We start from the raw sequence: 25,229 nt of genomic DNA, 5'->3' as shown, positions 1-25,229 counted from the left end.
GTGATGAGGATCCCAAAAATGGGAATGTTACCAAGGATTAGATCTTGATGGTGGCATCATCCTGTGGCCCAGGGGGTGGTTATAACTGTATTGTCTGCCCATGCCCACCAGCACAGGCTCAAGACTGGAGACTGAAATGTGAGAATAAAGGTTCTTTACAGGAAGAAAGCAATTGTTAGAGAACTGACAAGCTAGTAGGTGACTACAGGCAATCTGGCAAAAGCCTTCAAGCTGCCGAGGGAAAAGTACTTTATTTCACACCTTGCAAGTTCTGTGAACTTGCCATCATTTCTCCTTTCTGTTGGAGAATATGCATGCTCTCTCACAGATCCACCGCAGCTACCTCCCATCTCCAGTACAACCATTGAGAAATTGGGGTTTCTGTTATAACTCATACACTGAGTATGATTGACACATACTCCTGGTGTTACTCCATCCCAGTGGTAACTGTCTGCTTGTCCAAATCTGCCCACGTCAACCTATAGAAACACTCAAGATATACAACTTGGTTCAGAACTTCACTTCTTTTCTTCATATTTCATTTCAGGCCTTTTATGATAGCCCTGACAGGAAACTCTGTATCTGAATCTTCTTTGAAACTTTCATTTCATGTGGGGCAGGAGAGCTCAGTTAACAATCTACTACATTGGTCTTGGTTCCAAAGTCTTTGCTTCCATTTTTTATGTTCTTGTTGACTGTGCTCTTGCTACAGCTGATACTTTTTGAAATGAGTAAACTGATAATGCTTTGAGTCTACTTTTGGGTTTTTTGGAATTGTGAAAAACATAGCAGTAGGGAGATGAGGGGCTTGCCATGATCAAGATGCCTTAGTAGTGCATAAACTTGGGTCACCACTGTTGGCGAGGCCTCTTTGGTTATAGTTTTGTGAGTTTGAGTTTAGCCGAATAGGCAAAGTTGCTAGTCAAGTGATCTGGATGATCAGGTTCCTGGATTTCAATGACTAAAGAAATCCCCAACTGATGAAATATTAGTGATCTGAGGTATAAAGACTGTGCACTCCTTGAGATGGAAGGGAGTGGGGAGTAGGAAGGGATAGGTGGGAGCAACTTCTTGGAGGAAAACACAAGGGTGTCACCATGTAGAAAGACTGGATTCTCTAAAGTTCTCAGCTTATAGGTCAATGCTGAAGTTAGTAAGTCAATGGTACTTATTGAAAACTTATATAAGTATTTAATGTTAAGAGACAGGAAATGTTGAAGACCTAGGGTCAAGGAGGTATTCATGTCAGATGAACCTGGATATCGGTATGACAAAAAACACTGAGCAATAATTATTTCACACATAAGTTATAATCTGTAATGTGTTTTCCTGCTGCCTTTATTTTCACTCAACAGCCATTTATGGAGTTCCTATTCAATTAAATTTTCATTGAATATTTGCGACATCTCAGTCACTGAAGGAGACTAAAGATACTGCCATGAGTAAGTTGCAGTAACTACCATCCTCAAAGACTCTGTAAAGAGTGGTGAAGAGCAAAGCCTAGATATACAAATAGGCTAATAACGTGAAATGTGGTCAACATAATGTTGGGGATCCTCACAACAGAAAATGTGGGCACCTTATCTACAAGGATATGATGGCTGAACCATAGCATGAAGATAAGTAGGAGCTGGCCAGGAAGAGATTGAAAAGAAAAAACATCCTGGGCTGACAGGCCTCTGTATTCAGACAAGAGGTGGAATTCAGGCTCAAAACAGGTGACTCATGGTTTTAGTGGTGCTTGCAGGCAGTAAGATTCATCTACCCATTGAGCTGCAATCTTAGGGTCCTCAGTCTATCAGGGGTGAAGAATGTTTCAAAGAGTATGCTGAGCTCCTATGTTGCTAACCCCTCTTGTCCTTCACTTCCCAGGAAGTAAACCAAAGGTCAACACATCAGCTTTCCACCTGTTACACAAAATTTTATCAGCACACAGTCCATTAAAGCACTTTATGGCTTCTTTCACACTACAAAGGCAGAATTGAGTTATTATAACAGAATCTGTTGTGGTCACAAAGCACTTTATGGCTTCTTTCATACTACAAAGGCAGAATTGAGTAGTTGTAACAGAAACTGTTGGGGTCACAAAGCTGAAGATGGTTACTCTGTGCCCCTTTACGGAAAAGTTTGCTGACCCTTGAACTAGACTATGTAGCCATGCTCTCAGCTGTCACCCCTCCTGGTCATTCAAACCCAGGAAGTTGCATTCCCTTCAAGGAATCTTGTGCTATCACAGGAAGAAGTGAATGGGGTAGGGAGGGTAGGGACTGGAACTGGAGGATGTGCTAGGACAGGCAGTTAACTCTCTGCCGTTACTTGAGCATGGAAGACTTTTCAGAGACAGATGAAAGTATTACCTACATAAGAGACATGGTAGTACAGACATCCTGGCCAAAGAAAGACATCCTCCCCACCAGATGATTTAGGACTGATATGGGACGAAGTTATGAAGATAGGGTGGCTTATTAGAAAACTGGAATTCTTTTTCACAATAAGATTGAATCACTTCACCTTTTAAAAAAATTGAAGCCTTCTATTTTGCTAGATTTAAGGGACTATGTGGAAAGTTCTTATAAAGCATAATTATTCAAAAGGAAGACAGCACCTCAGGTTTTTCAGTTAGGAGATCACAGACAATTCAAATCAAAGCCGATGGCCCTCAGTGAGACTAGAACAACCTAGGGTAGAGAACATAATCCACATCCCACACAGCCTCCGGACTGGTCTCTGGCAGCCTGATAATTAATGAGTAAACTGGAAAGATGTTTCATTGACTGCCTTCCAGTCCCGTGAGCACAATGCAGTCAATAAATATTTATTGAATGTATTTTCCCAGGGCTTGCAGTACTTGCTCAGTTGATAACTTATAACCAAATAAGCAAGAATTGCTCAGGGTGGTTACCAATAAATATATAAATGCATGTTAATGGGATCCAAACTAGGGATGAATAGGCAGAGGGGAAGAACATGCATCCATCTGTGGACAAGTTGTACAAAAGGTGCTTACTAGCTTTTGGGCAACTAAAAAAGAAACACATTACACAAAACCAGAAGTGAGGATTGCAAGAGAGAGAAAGATGAAAGGTAACATGGGGGGAAAGGAGTGAGGGAGGTTTATAAATGACAGTATTTTGAACAAAGAAAAATATAGACATTTTTAAAAGCAAACCTTTTTTATTCTCTCTGGCTTATGTCAGCAATGCTTTCATCTGTCACTGAAATGGTTCCTACACTCAAGTAACAGCAGAGAGTTAAATGAAATGGGCTCCCAAACTGCAATTTTTGCAATAAAGATAAAATATGGCTTTTTGCCACCCATTTGGAGCTACAGCACCAATATGCTGATGCTATCCCCCTTAAGCCCCAGTTACATTAGATTTCGAATGTTGTATCGCCAATGTGAGCTTGGGGATGAGTGTTAGGGTATGTTTATTTAAGATTAAGCATTTATCCTGAGTTAAATGCAATTAAAATCTTGCATTTGAGATAATATTAAAAGGGAGCAAAGAGATTGCCACATTCTCTCCTGAGTGCCCTCTGTGAACTCCCACGAAGCCTGAGGATGCATCACGGCAGTGACAGAGGGAGCCTGGGTGGTGCTGGAGCTGAGAAAGTTGTCTTAATGGCATTGTGGCCAGCTTTGCAGGGCAAAGATCCTACCTCTGAGAAATGACCTCATAAACCATTTGACAATTTTAATCAAAAATTCAAAGAGATTCTCGCATTGACCAGATAGACCCAGCCCTTTACTAAATTGGGAAGAAGACAACAGACAGTGGTTGCACAAGTCCCCCTCTGTTGGCCCTGATTCTGAAATACCCCCAACTATTACCACTGCATGACTGAAGAGGAAGTCAAGGCTTCATTTCTGCAAGGAAACAAGGAAGGGGGCAGATCCTAGAGGGAAATCAAGACTTATTAGTGTTCTTTTCAGGAGATCACTCTGGTAATGGAAGGTAACCAAGTCTATGGAGCACAGGGCCTCCCTTGGAAATAACTGTGTTCCCTTGGGGTAACCTAAATAAGACAGACAATGCTTGATTGACAGAATCTTGATAGTTTTCTTTGACCTCTTGATGCTCTATAGATGACAGTTTCGTGCTGACTTTATAGTCCTTATCTCAATCAGGGAAATTTGGCCAAAGATTTACAGATTATTACTTACTGCCGTCATATTTTTTCCAAGTTTCCTCCTAATTCTACACTTTCTTACCCACTTTCTAAAAGAGGAAAAAGGAAAAGAATCTTGGAATTTCCTTCCTCAGATCTATCATCACTTCTGATCAATATGTAAAGGCTGCCCGGAGGCACCCTAATACCAAGCCTGTATACAATGAACAGTGTCAGTGACACTGCTTTTAGAGACCAGAGAAGGAAAGCCTATGTCCTTAGAACAAATAGGTATTTTAAAGTTTAGGATAATAAAAGGATGCTCAGGCATCCTTTGTGAAAACTGAACCATCAAGCTTCCAGGAGACGATGTCAGAACCATTCAGAAGATGGAGAGGAAAGAAAGGTTCTGAACATTTCCTGCCCTTCGAGGCAGATGCTGAGCTGACTCACCCCAAAGCCAGCTAAGTATACCTCTTTAAGCCCTGCCACTAACGATCACCTGCCATTCCAAGACTTGATTACCTCTGCAGCCTCCCTATGGTTATAAGATTTATCTGATTATCATTTGAGGTGACATATCCCACTGTCATGTTTTATGGTGTCTTGTTTATGCGCCTTTTCTCCCTGGAGAAATTAGAAGCTGGTAGCCCAAACAGAAACACTGTGTTCTGCATGCAGCAGCTGCCCAGTGCAAATTTGTTGAGCACATACTCAATGAAAATTGCTTTACTTATAACCCTGGCCCCAGTTCTGACCTAGAGAGCCTACACTCCCAAGAGTGTAGAGAAAGAATTATGTGGAATTATGTGAGGCCAGCTGACAGCTGTGCTCTTTGCTCATTTTGAAGTCTCTATTGACCATTTGCTTCCACGGAAGCCAGAAATACCTGCATGTCAGAAAAGCAAATGTGTGATTCTGAGTTTGTGTGTGATAATATTTAAACCCCAAGGGCAGTACAAGACATAATTCCTGCTCTGAAAAGAAGCATGCATATTTAAGAGATGGATCCACAGACTTTACTAGAAAAATACACAAAGGGAGATAGATGCCTTTTTAAATGGAGCCAGCAGAATTGATGTGATTATAACAGATATGAAATGCTGATTAGAATATTTATTATTCCTAAAACCTCTGCTGTTCTGCTGTGTCTCGGGGCCTGCAGACAAATTCAAGCATGAACCATTCAGCTTGCCATTCCGGAAGTAAGGGGGCAGATGGAAGGCTCCAGGTCAGAAGTGGCACTCACTTTGCTCCCTGACCTGAGAAGGGGTTTTATCCACCCTGGGCCTTCATATGCTGAGCTGTGTCTATCTCAGCAGGTGGAGACCTTCTTTCTCCTCACACAGTGTATGTTGTAGCTACACACTGACTCCTAGATGTTTAAATAATTGATGACAATTTCTCACACATAGGCATTCACTTTCCTTCAAATTGCACTGACACTTGTAGGATGGGGAGCTTTTAAATTGCCACACAGCAGTTACCTTAAAACCTGCTACTTCAATCTCTATTATCCCTTAATCCAAACAGGATAAAGATAGTCTGCATGTTGAATATATTTGCAACATTGTTCTTATTTTTCTGACTTCACTGAAAGCCACTGACCTACACTTGGGCGACATGGCTCTAGCATTAGCTTCTCAGTGATGAAAACTTCTCTCCCGGTATGTTGCCTGATGGGCTCTGACATATTTAAAAATCTGGGTAACTTTTCTTATGGCTTTTAGCACTTTATGTCATCAGAAACAAACGCTTAATTAAGGAAATAAGAAAAGGGTATCAGAAAAGAGCTGTAAAAGTTACAGGGTGTCAAAGGGTTTCCTGAAATTTTTCTTTTCTTTTTTTTTAATTTATAAATTAATTTATTTTTGAAGTAATGCTAGCTTACATGATTGTTAGTATTTTGGAAGTATAGGAATCTTATCCCCGCCCAGCTATCACCACTCTAGCATACCCACCACTGAATCACCCATAGTTCCCCAGGAACAATACATCATCAATAACGCAAGTTTTGGTGACGTTGGAACTCTGTCCTTTCTTTTCTGTCCCAGGTACATGGCCATCATCCATCCCCTCCAGCCCCGGCTGTCGGCCACGGCCACCAAGGTGGTCATTTGTGTCATCTGGGTTCTGGCACTCCTGCTGGCCTTTCCCCAGGGCTACTACTCAACCACGGAGACCCTGCCCAATCGAGTGGTGTGCCTGATCAAATGGCCGGAACATCCCAACAAGATTTATGAGAAAGTGTGAGTACAGATGGCTCCTTGCTGCCATTTTTTGCCCTTCCTTGTTCTTTCCTTCTTCCCCATTCTTTTGTCAGTGAAAATTTAACATGTATGGTTATGAGTCTCTGAATGACAGCAACATGCTCTATGAAATGTATTGTTAGTTAGGCAATTTAGTCCTTGTGCAAGTATCAGAATATAATTACACAAACCCGGTCTGTATATAGCCTACTACACACCTAGCTGTATGGTATCACCTGTCGGGACCACCATCATATATATCAAGCAATGGGTGACTGCATCTGTAAGCATTCCTCGCACTCACTCTAATATCATGTTACTCTAATATCATGTTGATGTGTTCATTGTATCATTATGACCCCAATGCTAATCTGGGCTTTGAATGAGAATTTTTTTTAAAGAAGACCCAGATCCTATTACAGTGACCATTTTGGTGCCTTTTCATATTGCTCAAACCTTTTACCAGAGACTTTTCCCTGGCAATGACTGCATTTTTTTGCTCCAAATTTTTCCCTAAGCTACAGAATGCCACCTCTTGCATGGCATGCTGCAGGTAGGGGAATTCCCCCACGTCCCCCAACTCTCCATGACTGATGGGAGTGAGCATATGAACATTCCAGCTCCCTCTCCTGCGGGTAGGATGACTCTGAGTAGTCCAGAGTTTCCTTTTGGCATTAAGAACCTGAAGGCTAATTAAGCTGGCTCCAAGCCACATCCTTAGTTGGCCACCTTCCCTTCTCTGTACCACCCCACCACTCCCTACTGGTGTTTCTTTCTTCTTCCAAATAATTTACTTGCACTTAAATCTTTATCTTATCTGCCACTGGGGTAAACAAAACCAAAATACCTTTCTTCCAGGCTTTTACAGTTGGAGAAATAAGACATATGCATGTGAAATGCAGGGGAAGGCTGGATAAGTGCGTTGAGATCTTATAGTTACAGATTCCCTACAAAGGAAGCCTACTTACATGTCTGACTGATCACATTTAGAGTTTTCCAAAGCTATCCTGGCAATTTTTCCAAAATGTTTTGTCCTAGCAGCACCATTGAAATAGCTCATTGGTTGTTTCGTTCTGCTCAAGTGAGCCAAGACATGACATTTATATCACCATCAGATTTCTGGATTCAGAGCCCATTGCTAATGTGGGCCCTTCTGAAAGTCCCCTATAATTCTCTAGTCATGGGTTTATTATGTGACTTGTGAAAGAATGCTGGTGTTAGACTCAGAAGATCTGGCTTTTAATTATAAGATTGCCAGTTACTAGCTTTGCGACTCTAGACAAGGATCACAGTCTTATTAACAGAAGATGATACAGCACTGCTTTCCATAAACTGTGAAGAGTAAATAAAATAATACATCACCACCTTGTACCTATGAAATACCATGCAAGAGGTCAGATACTATTATTGAACCAAATTCACCAACTAGTAATGTAATCAGTATAGGTCTTCAAGTTTATTAAATGGTAGGGCCTCCCTGGTGGTGCAGGCGGTTGAGTGCCGCGCTGTGAAGCTGTACGCAATCTCTACAGCGCTGATTCGATCCTGGCCAGCCAGCGAGGGTCCCACATGGTGCTGCAGACCTCTCCTGTCATGCCCGCTGCTCCCCTCAGCAGTGTATTTCGTCAGTCTACCTGTTCTGTTCCCAGCTCTGTCTCTGGTGAATTCTCTCACCCTCCCGCGCATCTGGCCTGTACCCCAATTCTTGCATAAATAAAGAAATAAATGTTTAAAAAAAAATTGGGCCTCCCCAGTGGCGCAGCAGTTGAACGCTGGGTTGCGAAGCTGCCCGCAGCCTCTGCAGCACCAGTTCGATCCCCGGCCACCGGGCGAGGGTCTCACACGGCGCGCAGACCTCTCCTGCCTCCTGCTGCTCCCCTCAGCAGTGTATTTCATCAGTCTGCCTGTTCTGCTCTCTGCTCTGGCTCTGCTGAATTCTCTCACCCTCCCCCACTTCTGACTGTACCCCAGTGCTTGTATAAATAAATAAATAAATCTTTAAAAATAAATAAATAAATATAAATAAAAATAAATAAATTTATTAAATGGTAAAATTATCAGCCCCCAAGATATGAGGGTCCAAATGCCTGTTGCATACAAATCCTGCTGCATCTGTTCTGTGGGGCATGGAAATGTAAATTGCCAGAAAGCAATATACAAAGCTCAGACTTTGCCTTCCAGACACAGACAGTGAGATTTATTGAAATGAAACTACAAGCTTGACCAGGGCTTCAGAAGGAAAAGAAAATAACTTTACAAGCCATACATGACATGTTCAAGCCAGAGGATTCCTTCAAAGGGGAAAAAGGCCTCTCTGAATTCAAGCTCACTATATAAACTTCTTCAGAAACAACCATTGACTCAATGCACCGGAGCTCAGCTCTGAGTCCTCAAGATCGTTTCAAAATCTGGTCACCTGGGCCTCCCCGGTGGCGCAGCGGTTGAGTGCTGGGTTGCGAAGCTGCCTGCAGCCTCTGCAGCGCCGGTTCGATCCCCGGCTGCTCCCCGGCCACCAGCGGAGGGTCCCACATGGCGCGCAGACCTCTCCTGCCGCCCGCTGCTCCCCTCAGCAGTGTACTTCAGTCCTTCTGCCTGCTCTGCTCCCCGCTCTGGCTCTGGTGAATTCTCTCACCCTCCCGCGCTTCTGACTGTACCCAGTGCATGTATAAACAAAAAACAAACAAACAAATAAATAAATGAAAAACATGCCTCTATAAAAAAAAAAAAAAAAATCTGGTCACCTTTCTAGAACTCCTATTTCAAATATTCACAGATCTCTTATCTTTTGACAAATTCAGAGTTTAACTTGGAAATAAAGTTTTATTTTCCATAGATCTTTGGGGGTTTGTTTAAGAAACCATGCTGTTCAGAGTTTTATTTTTGAACATTTTGGTGTTGTATGTTTCTGAATAACTTCAAAGTCCCTTTGAGACTCAACCCAGTATGTTGGAATATCTTATTTCTTTGCTTTGAGAATTTAGAGTAGCTGCTCCTGGATGCGTGGTAAGGTTTGCCATTGTTGCTTATTTTATGATTTTAACCTAAAAATGAGTCTGATTAGAGCATGTCATTTTATCTATTCAAAATCTATAAAATGTTTCTGATGTAATCATAAGATGAAAGGGTCCATATTTGCCATTCACATAAAGACTGTTATATAAACCTAAGTCAAGTGCATAGTAAGCTTTACTCAAACCTGTTTTCCTTTTGTCGGTAACCCTCATAAATCATTATGATATATTTTTTAATTTAAATTTTATTTTTATATTCCCCTTACAATTACAACCCCCTTTTTTTTATTTTTTAAATAATAAATTTTATTTTTATATTCCCCATACAATTTCAATCCCCCCATTCTGACCCCAATCCCTCCCCTCCTGCCCCCCACCCCCAAAAAGTGTCTCTGGTTCATAGTTTTTTGTTGATTTTGATTTTCATTATGATATATTTTAAGGGAATTTGAATTTTGCTACCTCTTCAACTAAGTACTTGATTATATTCTCTTCTGTTAGGACTAATGATTGTCATTTCCAGAATACACAATAATTCCAAATTTAAAACCAGAAGGAAACTGTTTTGAGACAGTGTAGTAACTAGGATAAGAGCACAGATTTCAGAGTTAGATGAGAGATCAATTCTCAACCATATCACTCTCTTGTTGAGTCATAATGTGTGAGTTATTCAAGACTCTAAGCCTAATAATACATTCCACATAGAGGTGTTGAAAGAAGCAAATGAGATAGTGCCTAGCTCAGTGCCATGCACATGCTAGCAGTCTGGTGAATCTTAACTACTGTGGTTAGCAGCAGTCATTGATCTGGGTGCAAGGGCAGATGACTGGCAGCAGAGAGTGTGGCGGGCAGATGCTTAGGCCCAATTTGTCTGATGAATAATTTGTGCCAGTTAATTACATTAAAAGGTTTTGTGAAAAAAATCTTAAATTGTTGCATTTGCCTTCTGGCTGCATGGTGAACCTCCAACCCTGATCATTCATCATCCAGACTCTATTAATACATGAATTAAATTAAGCACTATTAAAGAAAGGCATTCCAATAAAAGAACAGGCAAAAGTTTAGACATGCATTTCACAAAAGGAACCAATTAATATATGAGAAGACACACAGCTTCATTCATCACCAGTGAAAAGCAAATTAAAACTATAATGAGATCTTACTATGCATCCATTGGACTAGCAAATTTTAAGAAGTCTGACAAAGCTAAGCATTTTTATCTTTTGATGAAGATATGAAAGAACAAAAACCTGTTATAGACTGCTGAAAGTATACATTGAAAAAACCACACTACACAATATTTTACAGTATCTAGAAAAGGAGCTATTCATACCTTATATTACAGTCCAAAGTCTGGCACCACAAAGCTACAAGCCCAGCTACTCACCCCAGAGTAATTATGCTAGAAAATCTCATGCTTGTGATGCATTTATTCAAATACATTGACCCATAACATTCATATCAGCATGGTTTGTTTTTTTTTAAGATTTATTTATTTAGGCACACAAGAACTGGGGTACAAGCCAGGGGTGTGGAGGGTGAGAGGATTCACCAGAGACAGAGTGGGAAACAGAACAGACAGATTGACTGAAATAAACTGCTGAGGGGAGCAGCGGACAAGGCAGGAGAGGTCTGCTGCGCCATGTGGGTAGCTCTCTGGCCGGGGATCAAACTCGAACTCGTGCTGCAGTGGCTGCGCATAGTTTCATGGGTTGCATCGTAATCCCTTGCGCCACCAGGGAAGCCCTCAGCATGGTTCTTACTGCCCCAAATGCGAGATACTCAGTTGTTCATCATCAGTAAGACAGATAACGGGCTGCGGTGCGGGAACACGGGTACCTCAACGGTGGGTGTGCTAATGTACATTGGAAGAGGCGTGAACCTGCACCTCTGAATCACACAGTGTGGTAAACCAAAGTTACCGCAACAAAAAAAAATCATAAAAATTTTAAAGTAGATAAAACAAGCAAAATGAAAGGCCATGTTTCGGAATACATAAGTAGGTGATAAGCTATAAAAGCAAGCAAGGACATAGTCACCATGGAGGTGAAGATCATGGTTATCTCTCATGGGAGGGAAAACATTGTGATTATTAGAGAACTATAGAGGACTTTGAAAAGAACCCTTCTAAGAGACGGGACACAATCACTTCTCAGCCTTTTGGATAATAGCAAGTAAAGAAGGAAAATTAGAGGTACTACTGTAAAGAATGGCAGTATTTTATTTTTTGACCTCAGTGGTGGTAGCATAAAAGTTTCTTATGATACCAGGTAATTTGATTTATGCACTTCTGGAATATTTCATATTTTAGTTTAAAATGAAACACTATTCAAGGGTTTTTTGCTTTTACAAGCTCTCAAAAAACTGTTTTCATTGGGATAACCCTAAAATTTCCTCCATAAGAGGTCATCTTCTGAGGTGTGTGGCTTTCCCTAGGATGACATTATTCTTCTTAATGCTGAATAAGTCAAAGTGCGGATGCAGCCTCCCCATTCTGATGTTTACTTAACCTCTCACATTTTACCTTGCTGACTTCTATGCATCAGTCCACCTGGTATTATCCCAGTGATCTAAGGGAGAATAGGACAAAGGCTTGTTCCTAGAAGGATATGACATTTTTTTTTTTTTTTTGCTTTTTATAAGGTATCATTTCACATCTGTGAGAATGGCACCTATTTTTTTTAAAGATTTATTTACTTATGCATACAAGAACTGAGGTTCAGGTTAGAGGTGTGGGGGTGAGAGGATTCACTAGAGACAGAGTGGGGAACAGAACAGGAGGATTGACTGAAATACACTGCTAAGGGGAGCAGCGGGCAAGTCAGAAGAGGTCTGCTGCGCCATGTGGGTTGCTCCCTGGCCAGGGTTTGAACTTGTGCTGCAGTGACTGCAGATAGCTTCATAGGTTGCGTCTTAACCCCTCGCACCACCAGAGAGGCCCAGGATATGACAAATATTAATCAGAGAACAGGAGCATACATTCTCCACAGCCTTCTCTCCTTGCTGCTATAGTCATAAGCATGTATGTCTGGGCTACAATGAGCTACAAAAATAGACTTAGTTTTATCTTCTGGAAAGTCTTTAAGACTTATTTTGCATTTAAAAATATGAACATATGAATATAATGAAATTCCTATAATTCCTTTAATCATTAGTATTTTTAAAAAATTTAAAAATGGGAATAACCATTGATTTGGTCTCACATATTTTTTCCCTGTCTGCCTCAGGATGGTCCTTTTATCCCCAACTAGATGGTTGCTTTATTCCATAACCTCATTCAATGCTCTTAGCAAATCCAGAGGTCCTGGCTGGCTTTGGGAGTGATTAAAGAGGTCTCTCCCTGACTATCCATCAGGGACAGAATTCATCCATTAAATCAGGAGGGCTAGCAAACTATGGCCCAGGCATCAAATCTAGTTCCATGTCTAACATTTTGATGAATACCCTTCCATTCTTCAATTTCAACTCAAGGGAAATATTGTTTTAGTTTTGGGAAGTGTCTTAATATGCATAGAAGTCAACACAAATATAGATTATTTCCCTCTTTGTGACACAAAGCATGCCTTATTGTACACATTGTTCTGTACCCTGTTATTTTTAACAATATGTCATGGAGATCTTTCCATATTAGTTAGTTTATAAAAAGCTTCACTATTCCTTTCATTTGTTACACAGTATTCCATGTTATAAATACACAATACTATTTAAACAGTCACTCTTGGTGGATTTTGGGTTGTCTCTTCCTATTACAATCTGTCATAAATACCTCCACTTATGTTGAGTAAGGTTATCTGCAGCACAAAAATCTCAAAAGTAGAATTGTTGAGTCAAAGATATATACAATTGTAATTTTAATATTTGCCCTCCATAGAGTTTTACACTCATTTATACCTTACCAATGATGTGTAAAAGTTGCTGTTTTCCACAGCCTCACCAAAGGAGGCCATATTGTCAGGCCTTTAGATTTTTGCTCATTTGATGGGGGAAAACAATCTCATTACAGTTAAATTTTGCATTTCTCTTATTAGGGGTGAAGTTGATTTGAAGAACCAATTATATGTACATTGTATAATCTGCTTATTTATTTACCATATTATAAACAATTTCCTATGTTAAAAAAGCATCTTTATCATCTGTGAGTATATATGTGAACACATGTGTGTGTATATACATATTTTGTTGTGTTAACTAATCTCCCCTTTGAAATTGATTAGTGGTTTGTCTTAACTGATGTGTAAAATAAAACACTAAACTTCCAAGTGGGCTCTTCTAGCCCTAAATCCTGGGGCCTGGTTCATTGCCCTCTACCATTCCCTGTTTATGCTTACAATCTGCGGTTAAAGAAGTTATGCTAATGTTGTAACATTTATAAGTGCGGACTTGAGCTCATTTTTTTTTAAAGATTTATTTACTTATTTATACAAGCACTGGGTACAGTCAGAAGCACGGGAGGGTGAGAGAATTCACCAGAGCCAGAGCGGGGAGCAGAGCAGGCAGAAGGACCGAAGTACACTGCTGAAGGGAGCAGCGGGCAGCAGGAGAGGTCTGCGCGCCATATGGGACCCTCCTCTGGTGGCTGGGGATTGAACCGGTGCTGCAGAGGCTGCGGGCAGCTTCGCAACCCAGCGCTCAACCACTGCACCACTGGGGAGGCCCTTGAGCTCATTCTTAATACAATATTTTCCTAATTTGTAATTGAGTCCTGGTATAATAGGCAACCTGGCAGCTTAACAGTGGCTGCTGTAGCAAAACCGTTATACTTCCCAGAAGTCAAAAAAAAAAAAAAAAAGTTGTTGATTGGTGAGGAAAGATTTTATGGGAAACCAAAAGTGACTCTTCCTGAAAAAAGTACAATGACAGGAAAATGACAATATAAAGAAGAAATGTTTGGCTTTACAAAATGCATTAACGCCCCTATTCCATTAAAATAAGGAGACGAGACTGTTGGTGAGGATGTAGACTGGTCCAGGCCCTCTGGAAAACAGTATAGAGATTTCCTAAAACGTTAAAAATAAGATCTAATGTGCGATTCAGAAATTCTACTCCTTCGTATATACCCAAGAGTGCCAAACCACTACTTCAAAGGGATCTATAAGCTCCTATGATCATTGCAGCACTATTCACAATAGCAGAGTTATGGAAATAACCTAACTGTCCAAGGACAGAGAAGGGGATTTAAACCATGTACTATATGTACACAGTGGAATACTACTCAGCTATAAAAGGGGGAAAAAAAGGTGAAATCTTGCCATTTGTGACAATGAGGATGGAACTGGAGGGCATTATACTAAGCAAAATAAATTAGAAGGAGAAAGATAAATACAAGATGATTTCACTCACATGTGGGATATTAAAAAAAAATCAAAACAAAAGAGGAAAAAAAAACCAAAAATAACTCTTAAAATCTCACTGCAGAACTGGGGAGGTGAGAGAAAGGAGAGAGGGGGCCCCCATAGACTATGGTGGAAGATTGTAGTACTTTGGTGGTAGAGGGAGTGCAGTAATACACATCTGTATAGGTGTGAACCTGTATACCTAAACCATACAGTATTTCTAAATCAACACTGCCTTGATAAAACATGATTTAAAAAAAAAAAAGAGGTATATGCAGTAATTTTCAAAGTTTTTCTGTCAAGTCACTTCTTGCTGTTCCAAAAGGTTCTAGGACAATGCCCCTGAGGACAAGGAAAGTGAACAAACTAATATTTCTCTATCTGAGGGTCTACCATCAAGGTCAACAGAAAGTCTGTGCTGAGGATGAAAAATGAGAAAGATATCTCAAAGAATGAGATTTAAACAGTCTGAGGAATTTCAACTTGTTTGAATTATTTATTAGTATCGGTCATGTGTCATGTTCTGTTAACTAAACTCCTATGTACAAGGTATGTTGTAATAGAATTTTAGCACAAAGTAAGACAGGCCTCTTCTGAATTCCAGGTTTTCTCACTAGTGCTGGAAAGACAGACCATGTTAGAAATTCATCACACATGGCTCTAATAACCTGGAGGTTTTGTAGAAGTGTAGATGAATGTGGACATAGTAACTCTAATATAATTCTCTATAAGTAGCAGTTGTAACAAAGACTATAAAAACATGCCTTTACTATTATTTAAGCATTTTGCCTTTTGTATATTATCACTCACTCATCAGAAATTAGCTATCTTTTTATATTTATATATATTCTTACTTCCAAGAATAATGACAATGAAAATTGAAAACCCACTAACCACAGGAAAAGGAGAATATTAGAAAATGTACCTAGAACATTACTTCTCAGATTTTCCACCTTCTTGATTATTTCCCAAATGAAAAAAAAAAAAAAATGTGTGCGTCCTTTGCCAAGTTGCTCCAGGTCTTAGCCAAAGGGGTGTCAGCGTATTTGTGTTTCCAGTGTTGATTGTTTATGCTAGCTGCTGTGATTAATCGCCTCCCCTGACACCCACTACATTTATAGATATAGCCCAGAGCTCCTAGTATTGTCACCGCTGTTGATGAAAGCAGTTAAACTGAGAATGAAAAGTGTGTTGACACTTCAGGGAAAGATGGTAGCATAGTAATAAGCTCTTAACCCCTGACTCCCAGAAAGAAATTAGATTGAACAAATTTAAAAAAAGGAGGGGGAGAAAATTCAAAGAAAAAAACATTAATGCAGAAACTAGGAAATTTGCCATACCAATGTCAGTAATTTTATTCTGTTTCTGGTAGATACTATGCAGACAGAGGCGAAGGAGGAGGCAGTCACCAAGGGCTATCTTGGGCAATACATACTAGCAGCTCCTAATTAGGTGGTAAAAGTGGAAGTTTGAGACAGAAAGGGCCACCCAATTTGGGAGTTTATTGGCAAGCAGGATCAACTTCCAGAGGTACTCCCCTTAGACTGAGAAAGAGAAAGTGCAAACAGGCCAGAGAGTCTAACTGACATTAAGATAAAATGGAAATAAGCCAGAAAGAAAAAGAAAAATACCGGATGGTCTCACTCATAGCAGGAATCTAGAAAACTTAAATAAGGGACCAGGAAAATGAATAAATGTAAGAAAGTGAAAATCAAAATCAACAAAAAACTATGAACCAGAGACACTTTTTGGGGGTGGGGGGCAGGAGGGGAGGGACTGGGGTCAGAATGGGAGGGTTGAAATTGTATGGGGAATATAAAAATAAAATTTATTATTAATCAAAAAAAATAAAAAAATTAAAAATTAAAAAAAAAAGATAAGCCAAAAAAAAAAAAAAAAAGATAAAATGGATGAGGGCCTCCCCTGGTGGTGCAGCAGTTGAGCGCTGGGCTGCGAAGCTGCCAGTTTGATCCCTGGCCCCCCACCTCCCCGCGAGGGTCCCACCTGGCGCGCAGACCTCTCCTGATGCAGCAGAGTACTTCCTCAGTCTGCCTGTTCTGCTCCCCGCTCTGGCTCTGGTGAATTCTCTCACCCTCCCGTGCTTCTGACTGTATCCAGTGCTTGTATAAATAAATAAATAAATCTTAAAAAAAAAGATAAAATGGATGATTTTCTACAAAACTATAGATAATCAAATTGATACAGCTAGTGGGAGGAGGGGCAAGGGAGGGTGAAAATGCTCTTCAAGTATTACATTTATAAAAGTCACTAGAATGAACATCTGTACACAGAAATTCTTTCCAACACCCTATTAGAGCTTCAAGAGTTCAGAACCATATGGAGAATTTGCTATTTTATTTTACACATTTGGCATGACATAAATGTAAAAAACTGACACACAAAGTTTCAAAAACAAGTTTCAGGCCAATTACATTTACAAATATAGATGCAAATATCCCAATTAAAAGATTCAAACAAAAAAATTTAAAAATATACTTAAAATAACAATCCTTTGTTTCAAGCATGACTTTTTCTGGCAAAATAGGATAAGTTATTGTGAAATATGTTATTATATTTTATCAAATTAATTGGTGAAAGGAATGCATCATATATCCATCTCCATAAATTGCAAAGAAAAAAAAATATATAGGTGCTTTGAGGGCGGGAGCACCACAGTAACATCGTCAGGAGGGTGGAGAGTGGTTCTTATCTTTCCAAAATACAAACAACAATGTAAACCAACATTCCCTCAAAAAAAATTTTGCAATAAATTTGTTAAAATAAAATATATATTAAAGAAAAAAGTAGCTTATATCAGCAATAATCCTAGAGAAAATAAATGAATATCAGAACCCCTTTACAACAGAAACAAAATAAAAATACTAAAAATAGTTAAGAAGGAATTAAAGGAAGAAAATGAAAAACATCATGCTATTTTAGTCTTTACTGAATGGCATGAAAGAAAATCTGAGAAAAATATCTCACATGATTCAAAACCTGGAAAGCATCTAAGGGTGTATGGGAAACAGTCTCTTTTCATTTTTTTTTTTTTTTGATGTTTGTACACCAGTGGTCATCGCAGTATTACTCACAATATCCTCCTATCTCTACATAATTCTAGAAAGCTCTCAGTCCTTTTCAAGCTATTCCCACATGTATGTTCAGGTGGCTGATAAAGCAAATCATTTGAAAGGAAAAAATGAGTAAGAACAGGTGTGGGTATGGTGTGATGTCATACATCCTATTCCCCTAAATTTTCTACAGTATTATAAATCAGTGTTACCTCAATAATCTTAAAAAACAATAGACTTTCAAAAAACACAAAAGATTAAACAAGAAAATTAATTTTGTTTAGCAGAATAAGGAAAAAAATGGTAAGAAGTAACTTGCTCATTCAGATATTAAAATACTCAGTACTAGGGGAAGAATTGGTCAACTAAACACAACAAGTGCATGCACACACACACACATACACAGCAGAAACCCAAGAATATGTAACTGTATTAAGTATGTGCTACAGAGAGCATGTCAAATCTGTAAGAACTAGTACATAATTTTTTTTCAGAAACCTTAGAAACCCCAAATCTGTAGGAATCTGTGCTCATATGAATTTATAGGTAATTGAATAACCCACAACTCCCCCCAACTTGGAAAGTCACAATATATATTAGCCTCTAAGGGTTTTTCCATTTTTTTAAGAAAGTATTTATTTTTATAGATAATGTATTCCTGTGGTTTAAAAAAGCAAATGTAGGGCCTCCCCGGTGGCGCAGCGGTTGAGCACTGGGTTTTGAAGCTGCCCACAGCCTCTACAGCGCCGGTTCGATACCTGGCTGCTCACCGGCCACTGGAGGAGGGTCCCACATGGTGCGCAGACCTCTCCTGCCGCCCGCTGCTCCCCTCAGCAGTGTACTTCGGTCCTTCTGCCTGTTCTGCTCCCGGCTCTAGCTCTGGTGAATTCTCTCACCCTCCTGCGCTTCTGACTGTACCCAGTGCTTGTATAAATAAATAAATAAATCTTTAAAAAAATTTTTAAAATAATAAATAAATAAATAAAAAAGCAAATGTAAAAGGGAATCTGGAAAAGATTTCTCCCTAAAGGAATACTTATACACTCTTAGTGGGAATGTACTCTGGTCAAGCCCCTAAGGAAAACAGATTTCCTCCAAATATTTAAAAAAGATTTACCATATGATCCAGCAATTCCACCCCTAGGTATCTACCTGAAGAATACAAAATCACTAATTTGAAGAAATACATGCACTTCTATATTCATTGCAGCACTATTTACAATAGCCAAGTTACGGAAACAACCTAAATGCCCATCGACAGAGCAGTGAAATAAGATGTGGCATATATACACAATGGAATACTGCTTGGCCATACACATATATATATTTTTAAAAAGTGAGCTCTTGTCATTTGCAACAACATGGGTGGAACTGCAGAGGATTATGCTTACTGAAATAAGTCAGAAGGAGTAAGACAAATACCAGATGATTTCCGTCATATGTGGAATATAGAGGAAAAAGAAACAAAAGAACTGGCAAGACTAAACCAAAACTAACCCAAGAAACATGATTATAGAATTGAGACTACTAGAAGGAGGTGAGGCCATAGGAGGAGGGGTCCAGTGGTCCAGGTTATAGGACTACAAGTGCTTTGGTGGAGAGAACAGTGCGGCAACACACATCCGTAGAGGTGGGAACCTATTGCACTAAATCATACTCAGTGTTGTAAACCAATGCTACCTCAATAAACTAACTAAACAACATGCTTTCTGGGGGAAAAAAAGATTTCCCCCTCTAACCACTATTTTAGCTTCTTGCAAGCCTTCCAAAGTTTCTTTATGCTTAAATAAAATTTCATTGCCTTTCTTAACATAGAGTATTATCTATAATAAACCCATTTGGCTTTTTTCTGTTAACAATTTACCTCAGGTAGGTTGTGGAGAAAAAGGAACTCTCCTGCACTGCTGGTGGGAGTGCAAACTGGTCCAACCACTATGGAGAGCTATGTGATTCCTCAACCTACTAAAGATAGAGCTTCCACATGATCCAGCAATTCCACTCCTAGGTATTTACCCAAAGGACACAGAAACATTAATTACAAAGGACACCTGCACCCCTATGTTTATAGAAGCACTATTTACAACAGCTAAGCTATGGAAACAACCCAAATGCCCAAAAATAGATGACTTGATCAAGAAGATGTGGTACATATACACAATGGAATATTACTCAGCAATCAAAAAAGATAAACACATGCAGTTTGCAGCAACATGGATGGAGCTGGAAGGGATCATGCTCTGTGAAATAAGCCAGAAAGAAAAAGAAAAATAACGGATGGTCTCACTCATAGCAGGAATTTATAAAAACCTAAATAAGCGACCAGGAAAAAGACTAATTAATACAAAGTAAAAATCAAAATTAACAAGCAACTATAAACCAGAGATACACTACGGGAGCAGGGGGGGTTGGGGAGAAGAAGGATTAGGGTCAAAATAAAGGGGGGTGCAATTGTATGGGGAATGTAACCAAAATGAAAATGCATACATTGTACAAAAATGAAAAATGATGTAAGAATTATATAAAATATTTTTAAAAATTTAAAAAAACTATTTACCTCAGATAACTTTTCCTATCAGATTAGAATAAGCATTTTCATTTTTTACAGCTGCATAGTATTCCTTTGTAGAAATAAAACTATCCAGTATGACACTGATGTGTATTTGGAGTGTTCCTAGTGTTTAACCATTTCAGGTTATATTGCAATGAATACACTCCACTCAGACAAGTTTTGCTGTAAATAAACCCAATGGTTTTGCGTAAACCTTGCATTTCCCAAACTTATTTGAGCACAGAAAGCTTCTTTTGATCAACCCCCATTAACATCTCACAGAAATACTGTCCATAAAACATGTACTAAGAAACTCTGGGCTAATCATAAAGTTATAGCCCATTCTCATAACTTAAAACCAATATAAATTCCAAATAAATTGGAATGGAGGAGAGCCTTTCAAAGTATAATACTCAAAGCAAAACCAAAACCACAGAGATTTCTGGTGTGGATACAAATATACCTGTAGGCATAAATATCAATATATTTGTTAGATTTTTCTATATTAGGAAACTTCATGTGAAAATTCTGCAATTGATAAATTAAGGGGGAAAATCCAGTGGATGAGACAAACCATTAATATAATTAACATAGAAGGCCTATAACTAGTCAATAAGAACAAGGTAAGGATCAAAAAACAAACAGTTTATAAAAAATATGAAGAATTATATTCCAATAATAGATATTATCTCATAATTTGACTGGTTCAGGTTAAACTTAATGTTTATGCTAAGTATGAACAAAGTTATGGGGAAGATAGCACTGTTTTCAGGAGGATAGTTTTCTAATGTTTAATTGATAATCTAATGTATATTAAGACTCTTAGAGAGTCATAAGGGTGAGGATATATTACAAGATATTGATATCAGCACAATTTGTAAAGCTGTAAAATTAGAAATGTCCTAAGAAGACTAATTAAATTAATAGTGGAAGACCCAAGGCACAGGGAAGAGATCGGCAGATGCACCATATGTAGATAGGGAATTGTGCATGAGTCCAGACCTCACCAAAGCTGTTGTATGGAACTGAGAAAGGGCTGTCCCCACAGTCAGAGGTAAGCTGAAGGCCCCCACAAGGCAGGGAGTTGGAGCCCAGAGAGGGATCCAGCGATTTGGAGTCCAGCCGGTGATCCAGCCACAGCCAGGGCAGTCTGTGGGACCTTAAGACCCACCTGTAGAATTAAACAAATACAGAAGGAGGAGATTTTCAGGGAAAGCGACCATTAACATATCCATAATACCACTGCCCTATTGGACTGCTGGCATAACAGTACTGGACTTGATTGGACCACCAGTTCCCGACATCCCAGAAAGAGCACACCAAAGAGATGCTGGCCAGTACTAGCGACACGGTGTCCCAATGCATAAGACAAATTAGAAAACAAGCAGCAGGGAGAAGAAAAATTACAAGCAACCAAGCATGTCCCCAGGGAAAAGACACACCACAAAAAGACAAACATACACCAGACTGCAACACCAGTGACTTAGAGGAACTTATGAGTCTTCTGGATAAAGAATTTAAAATCACCATGATTAAAAAAACTGAGAAGTCGAAAATTATATGGAAAAAATAATCAACGATGAGAAGAATGAAATTGAGTCCCTAAAGAGGGAAGGAAAGAGATGCAGGAGATCAAAAGATTAATGGAGAAGCTAAAGAACTCTAGGAAAAGCGTAAGCAGAATAGATGAAATGGAAGAATGAATAAGTACTCTTGAAGACACAGAAATAAAAAGGAACCAAAAAAGAAAAGGAAAGAGAAGTACGAAGGAGAAAGAATGAAGACAGACTTCAGGAACTATCTGACTCCATGAGGAAAGGAAATATAGGAGTTATAGGAATCCCAGGAGGAGAGGAGAGAGACATTGGAACAGAGAAAATATTCAAGAAAATAATTGAAGAGAACTTCCCAAACATGAAGAAGGAGCTGAAAATAGACATACAAGAAGCAAGAAGAACACCAAATATCCATGATGAAAGGAAAAATACAGTGAGACATATAATAGCAAAGTTCCCAAGAATCCAAGACAAGGAAAAAATAAGGAAGCTGACAAGAAGGAAGAAAGAGATAACATACAAAGGAAAGCCAATCAGGCTGACATCAGACTTCTCTGAAAAACACTACGGGCAAGGAGAGGGTGGAGGGACATAGTCAACAAACTCCAAGACAACAAATGCCAACCAAATGCAAAGCTTTCCTTCCTCTATGAAGAAAGAATAAGGACCTTCCCAGACAAACATAAACTCCAGAATTTCATTACGACTAAATCTCCACTCAAAAAAAATACTACTAGGAGTCCTAAAGCCAGAACCAACAGAGGGATGAATAACAATGAAACAAGACAAAAAAAATAAATAAGTAAAACCAGAGAAAAGACTAACAAAATGGCAAATACAGATGCTAACATATAAATATTAACTCTAAATATAAACAGACTAAACACCTCAATAAAAAGACAAAGAGTGGCAGGAGGGATTAAGAAATAAAACCAAACCTTTTGCTGTCTCCAGGAAACACATTTAACTACAAAAGATAAAAAAAGTCTGAAAGTAAAAGGATAGAAAACAATCCTACAAGCAAATGGACCAAAAGAGAAGGCAGGAACAGCTATACTTATATCAGATAAAACAGATTTCAAACTCAAAAAGGTAAAAAGAGTCCCAGACAGTCACTACATTATGATCAAGGGGACAATACATCAAGAAGACACAATATTCATTAATATATACTCACCAAATGAAGGAGCAGCAGACAACTATTATCATCTCTGAAAACAGGCATCAGAGAAAATACATATGTAGTAGGAGACTTCAACACACCACTATCAACAATGGATAGATCCACAAGACAAAAAATAAGTAAAGACACTAAAGCTCTAAATAAGGATCTAGACCTCATGAGCTTAACACACATCTATAGAACACTAAATGCAAAAATCTAAGTACACATTTTTCTCAAGTGCATACGGATCATTCTCCAGGATTGATCACATACTGGGACACAAGACAAACATCAACAGATACACCAAGATTGAAATCATACCAACCATCTTCTCTGACCAATAAGGCATCAAACTAGAAATAAACCATAAAAAGAAGGCAAGGAGGGCCTCCCCTGGTGGCGCAGCAGTTGAGCGCTGGGTTGCGAAGCTGCCAGCAGCCCCTGCAGCGCCAGTTTGATCTCCGGCTGCTCCCCGGCCACCGGAGGAGGGTCCGACATGGCGCGCAGACCTCTCCTGCCGCCCGCTGCTCCCCTCAGCAGTGTACTTGGATCCTTCTGCCTGCTCTGCTCCCCGCTCTGGCTCTAGTGAATTCTCTCACCCTCCCGCGCTTCTTACTGTACCCACTACTTATATAAATAAATAAATAAATCTTTTTAAAAAATTAAATAATTAAAAAAAAAGAAGGCAAGGAACCCTCTTACCTCATGCAGATTGAAACCCACAATACTGGAAGCCCACTGGACTAATGAGGAGATCAAAGAAGAAATTAAAAAATACTTTGAGTTGAATGACAAGGAGGACACCAATTTCCTAAATGAATGGGATGCAGCAAAAGCAATAATAAAAAGAAAATATATAGCAATACAAGCTCACATCAAGAAACAAGAAAGAACTCAAAGAAACAATCTAACCTCACATCTCAAAGAATTAGAAAAAGAACAACAAAAAAACACTAAAACCAGTAGAAGAAAGGAAATAATAAAAATCAAAGCAGAAATAAATGAAATAGAAACTAAAAAAAAAAAAACAATCCAAAAGAGAACTACTGCGAAAAAGCACAGGTCAGCAAGTACGGGTGTCTGGCGCCACCTCAAGACCAGAACAAAATCACCAACTAGCTGATTCCCTGTTGGAACTGAGTAAATATAGAGGGAGAGAACTGTAAGGGACAGTGCCCAGCAACACAGCATCAACACCTTGGTGGACTTTTAGCCTACCAGTGCTGGTCTCGGTCTAGTGAACAGTTTCTGACACCCCTAAAGGAGCACTCCAAAGAGATGCCCGCCAACACCAGTGGCACAATGTCCCAATGCATAGAACTAATTAGAAAGCAAAAACAGTGAGAAGAAAAAATATAAATAACCAAGCAAGCCGGCAGGAGAAGGTCACACCACAAGAAGAAATACAGTCACCAGAGTTTAACAATGACATAGAAGAACTTCTCGGCCTATCAGATAGAGAATTAATGATCATCATGATTAAAAAGCAGAAAGAAAACGAAAAGGAAAAAAATGATTTGAGACAAATAATCACTGAACTGAAGAATGAAACTGAGACCTTAAGAAAGGAAAGACAAGAAACAAAGGAGATTAAAAGATTACTAGAGGAGCCAAAAGATCAATGAAACCAAAAGTCGGTTCTTTGAAAAAAATTAAAAAATAGATAAACCCCTAGTAGGCTCGCAAAGGAAAAACAGGCGACAGCACAAATAAATAGGACCACAAATGAAAGATAAGAAATCACAACAGACACAGCAGAAATCAAAAGAATAATCAGAAACTACTATGAACAGTTATACGCAAACAAGTTCAACAATCTAGAAGAGTGGACAAATTCCTACAATTTTACAATCACCCAAAGCTAGATAAAGAAGAAATAGAACATATAAACAAAATAATTACAAGCAGTGAATGGAAATGGTAATCAAAACCCTCCCCAAAACCAAAAGCCCAGGACCAGATGGATTTACAAATGAATTCTACAAACATTCAGAAACGAACTAATGCCTATCCTTCAGAACTATTTCAAAAAATTGAGAAGGAAGGGATAATACCAAACACGTTCTATGAAGCTAACATTACACTAATACCAAAACCAAACAAGGACAACACAAAAATAGAAAACTACAGGCCAATCTCTCTATTGAACACTGATGCAAAAATACTCAATAAAATTTTAGCTATCA

General features: G+C 39.1%; 1 protein-coding gene and 1 long non-coding RNA gene across 2 annotated transcripts in view; one reads left to right on the top strand and one right to left on the bottom strand.

The window, feature by feature from the left end:
- TACR1 (tachykinin receptor 1) overlaps positions 1-25,229 on the top strand; it is a 143,182-nt gene that overhangs the window by 66,365 nt on the left and 51,588 nt on the right. Inside the window, exon 2 of the mRNA XM_037527701.2 lies at positions 6,165-6,359. Within this exon, the coding sequence (XP_037383598.1) occupies positions 6,165-6,359 (195 nt within the window). The remainder of the gene's footprint in view (positions 1-6,164; positions 6,360-25,229) is intronic.
- The window catches only part of LOC119259110 (uncharacterized), a 159,796-nt gene that overhangs the window by 100,734 nt on the left and 33,833 nt on the right, over positions 1-25,229 (bottom strand). The window lies entirely within an intron of this gene.

The sequence above is a fragment of the Talpa occidentalis genome, unplaced genomic scaffold (assembly GCF_014898055.3).
Source record: "Talpa occidentalis isolate TD23 unplaced genomic scaffold, MPIMG_talOcc4v2.1 talOcc4.5, whole genome shotgun sequence".
Taxonomy (NCBI): domain Eukaryota; kingdom Metazoa; phylum Chordata; class Mammalia; order Eulipotyphla; family Talpidae; genus Talpa; species Talpa occidentalis.
This window is presented reverse-complemented; position numbering and strand designations above follow the sequence as displayed.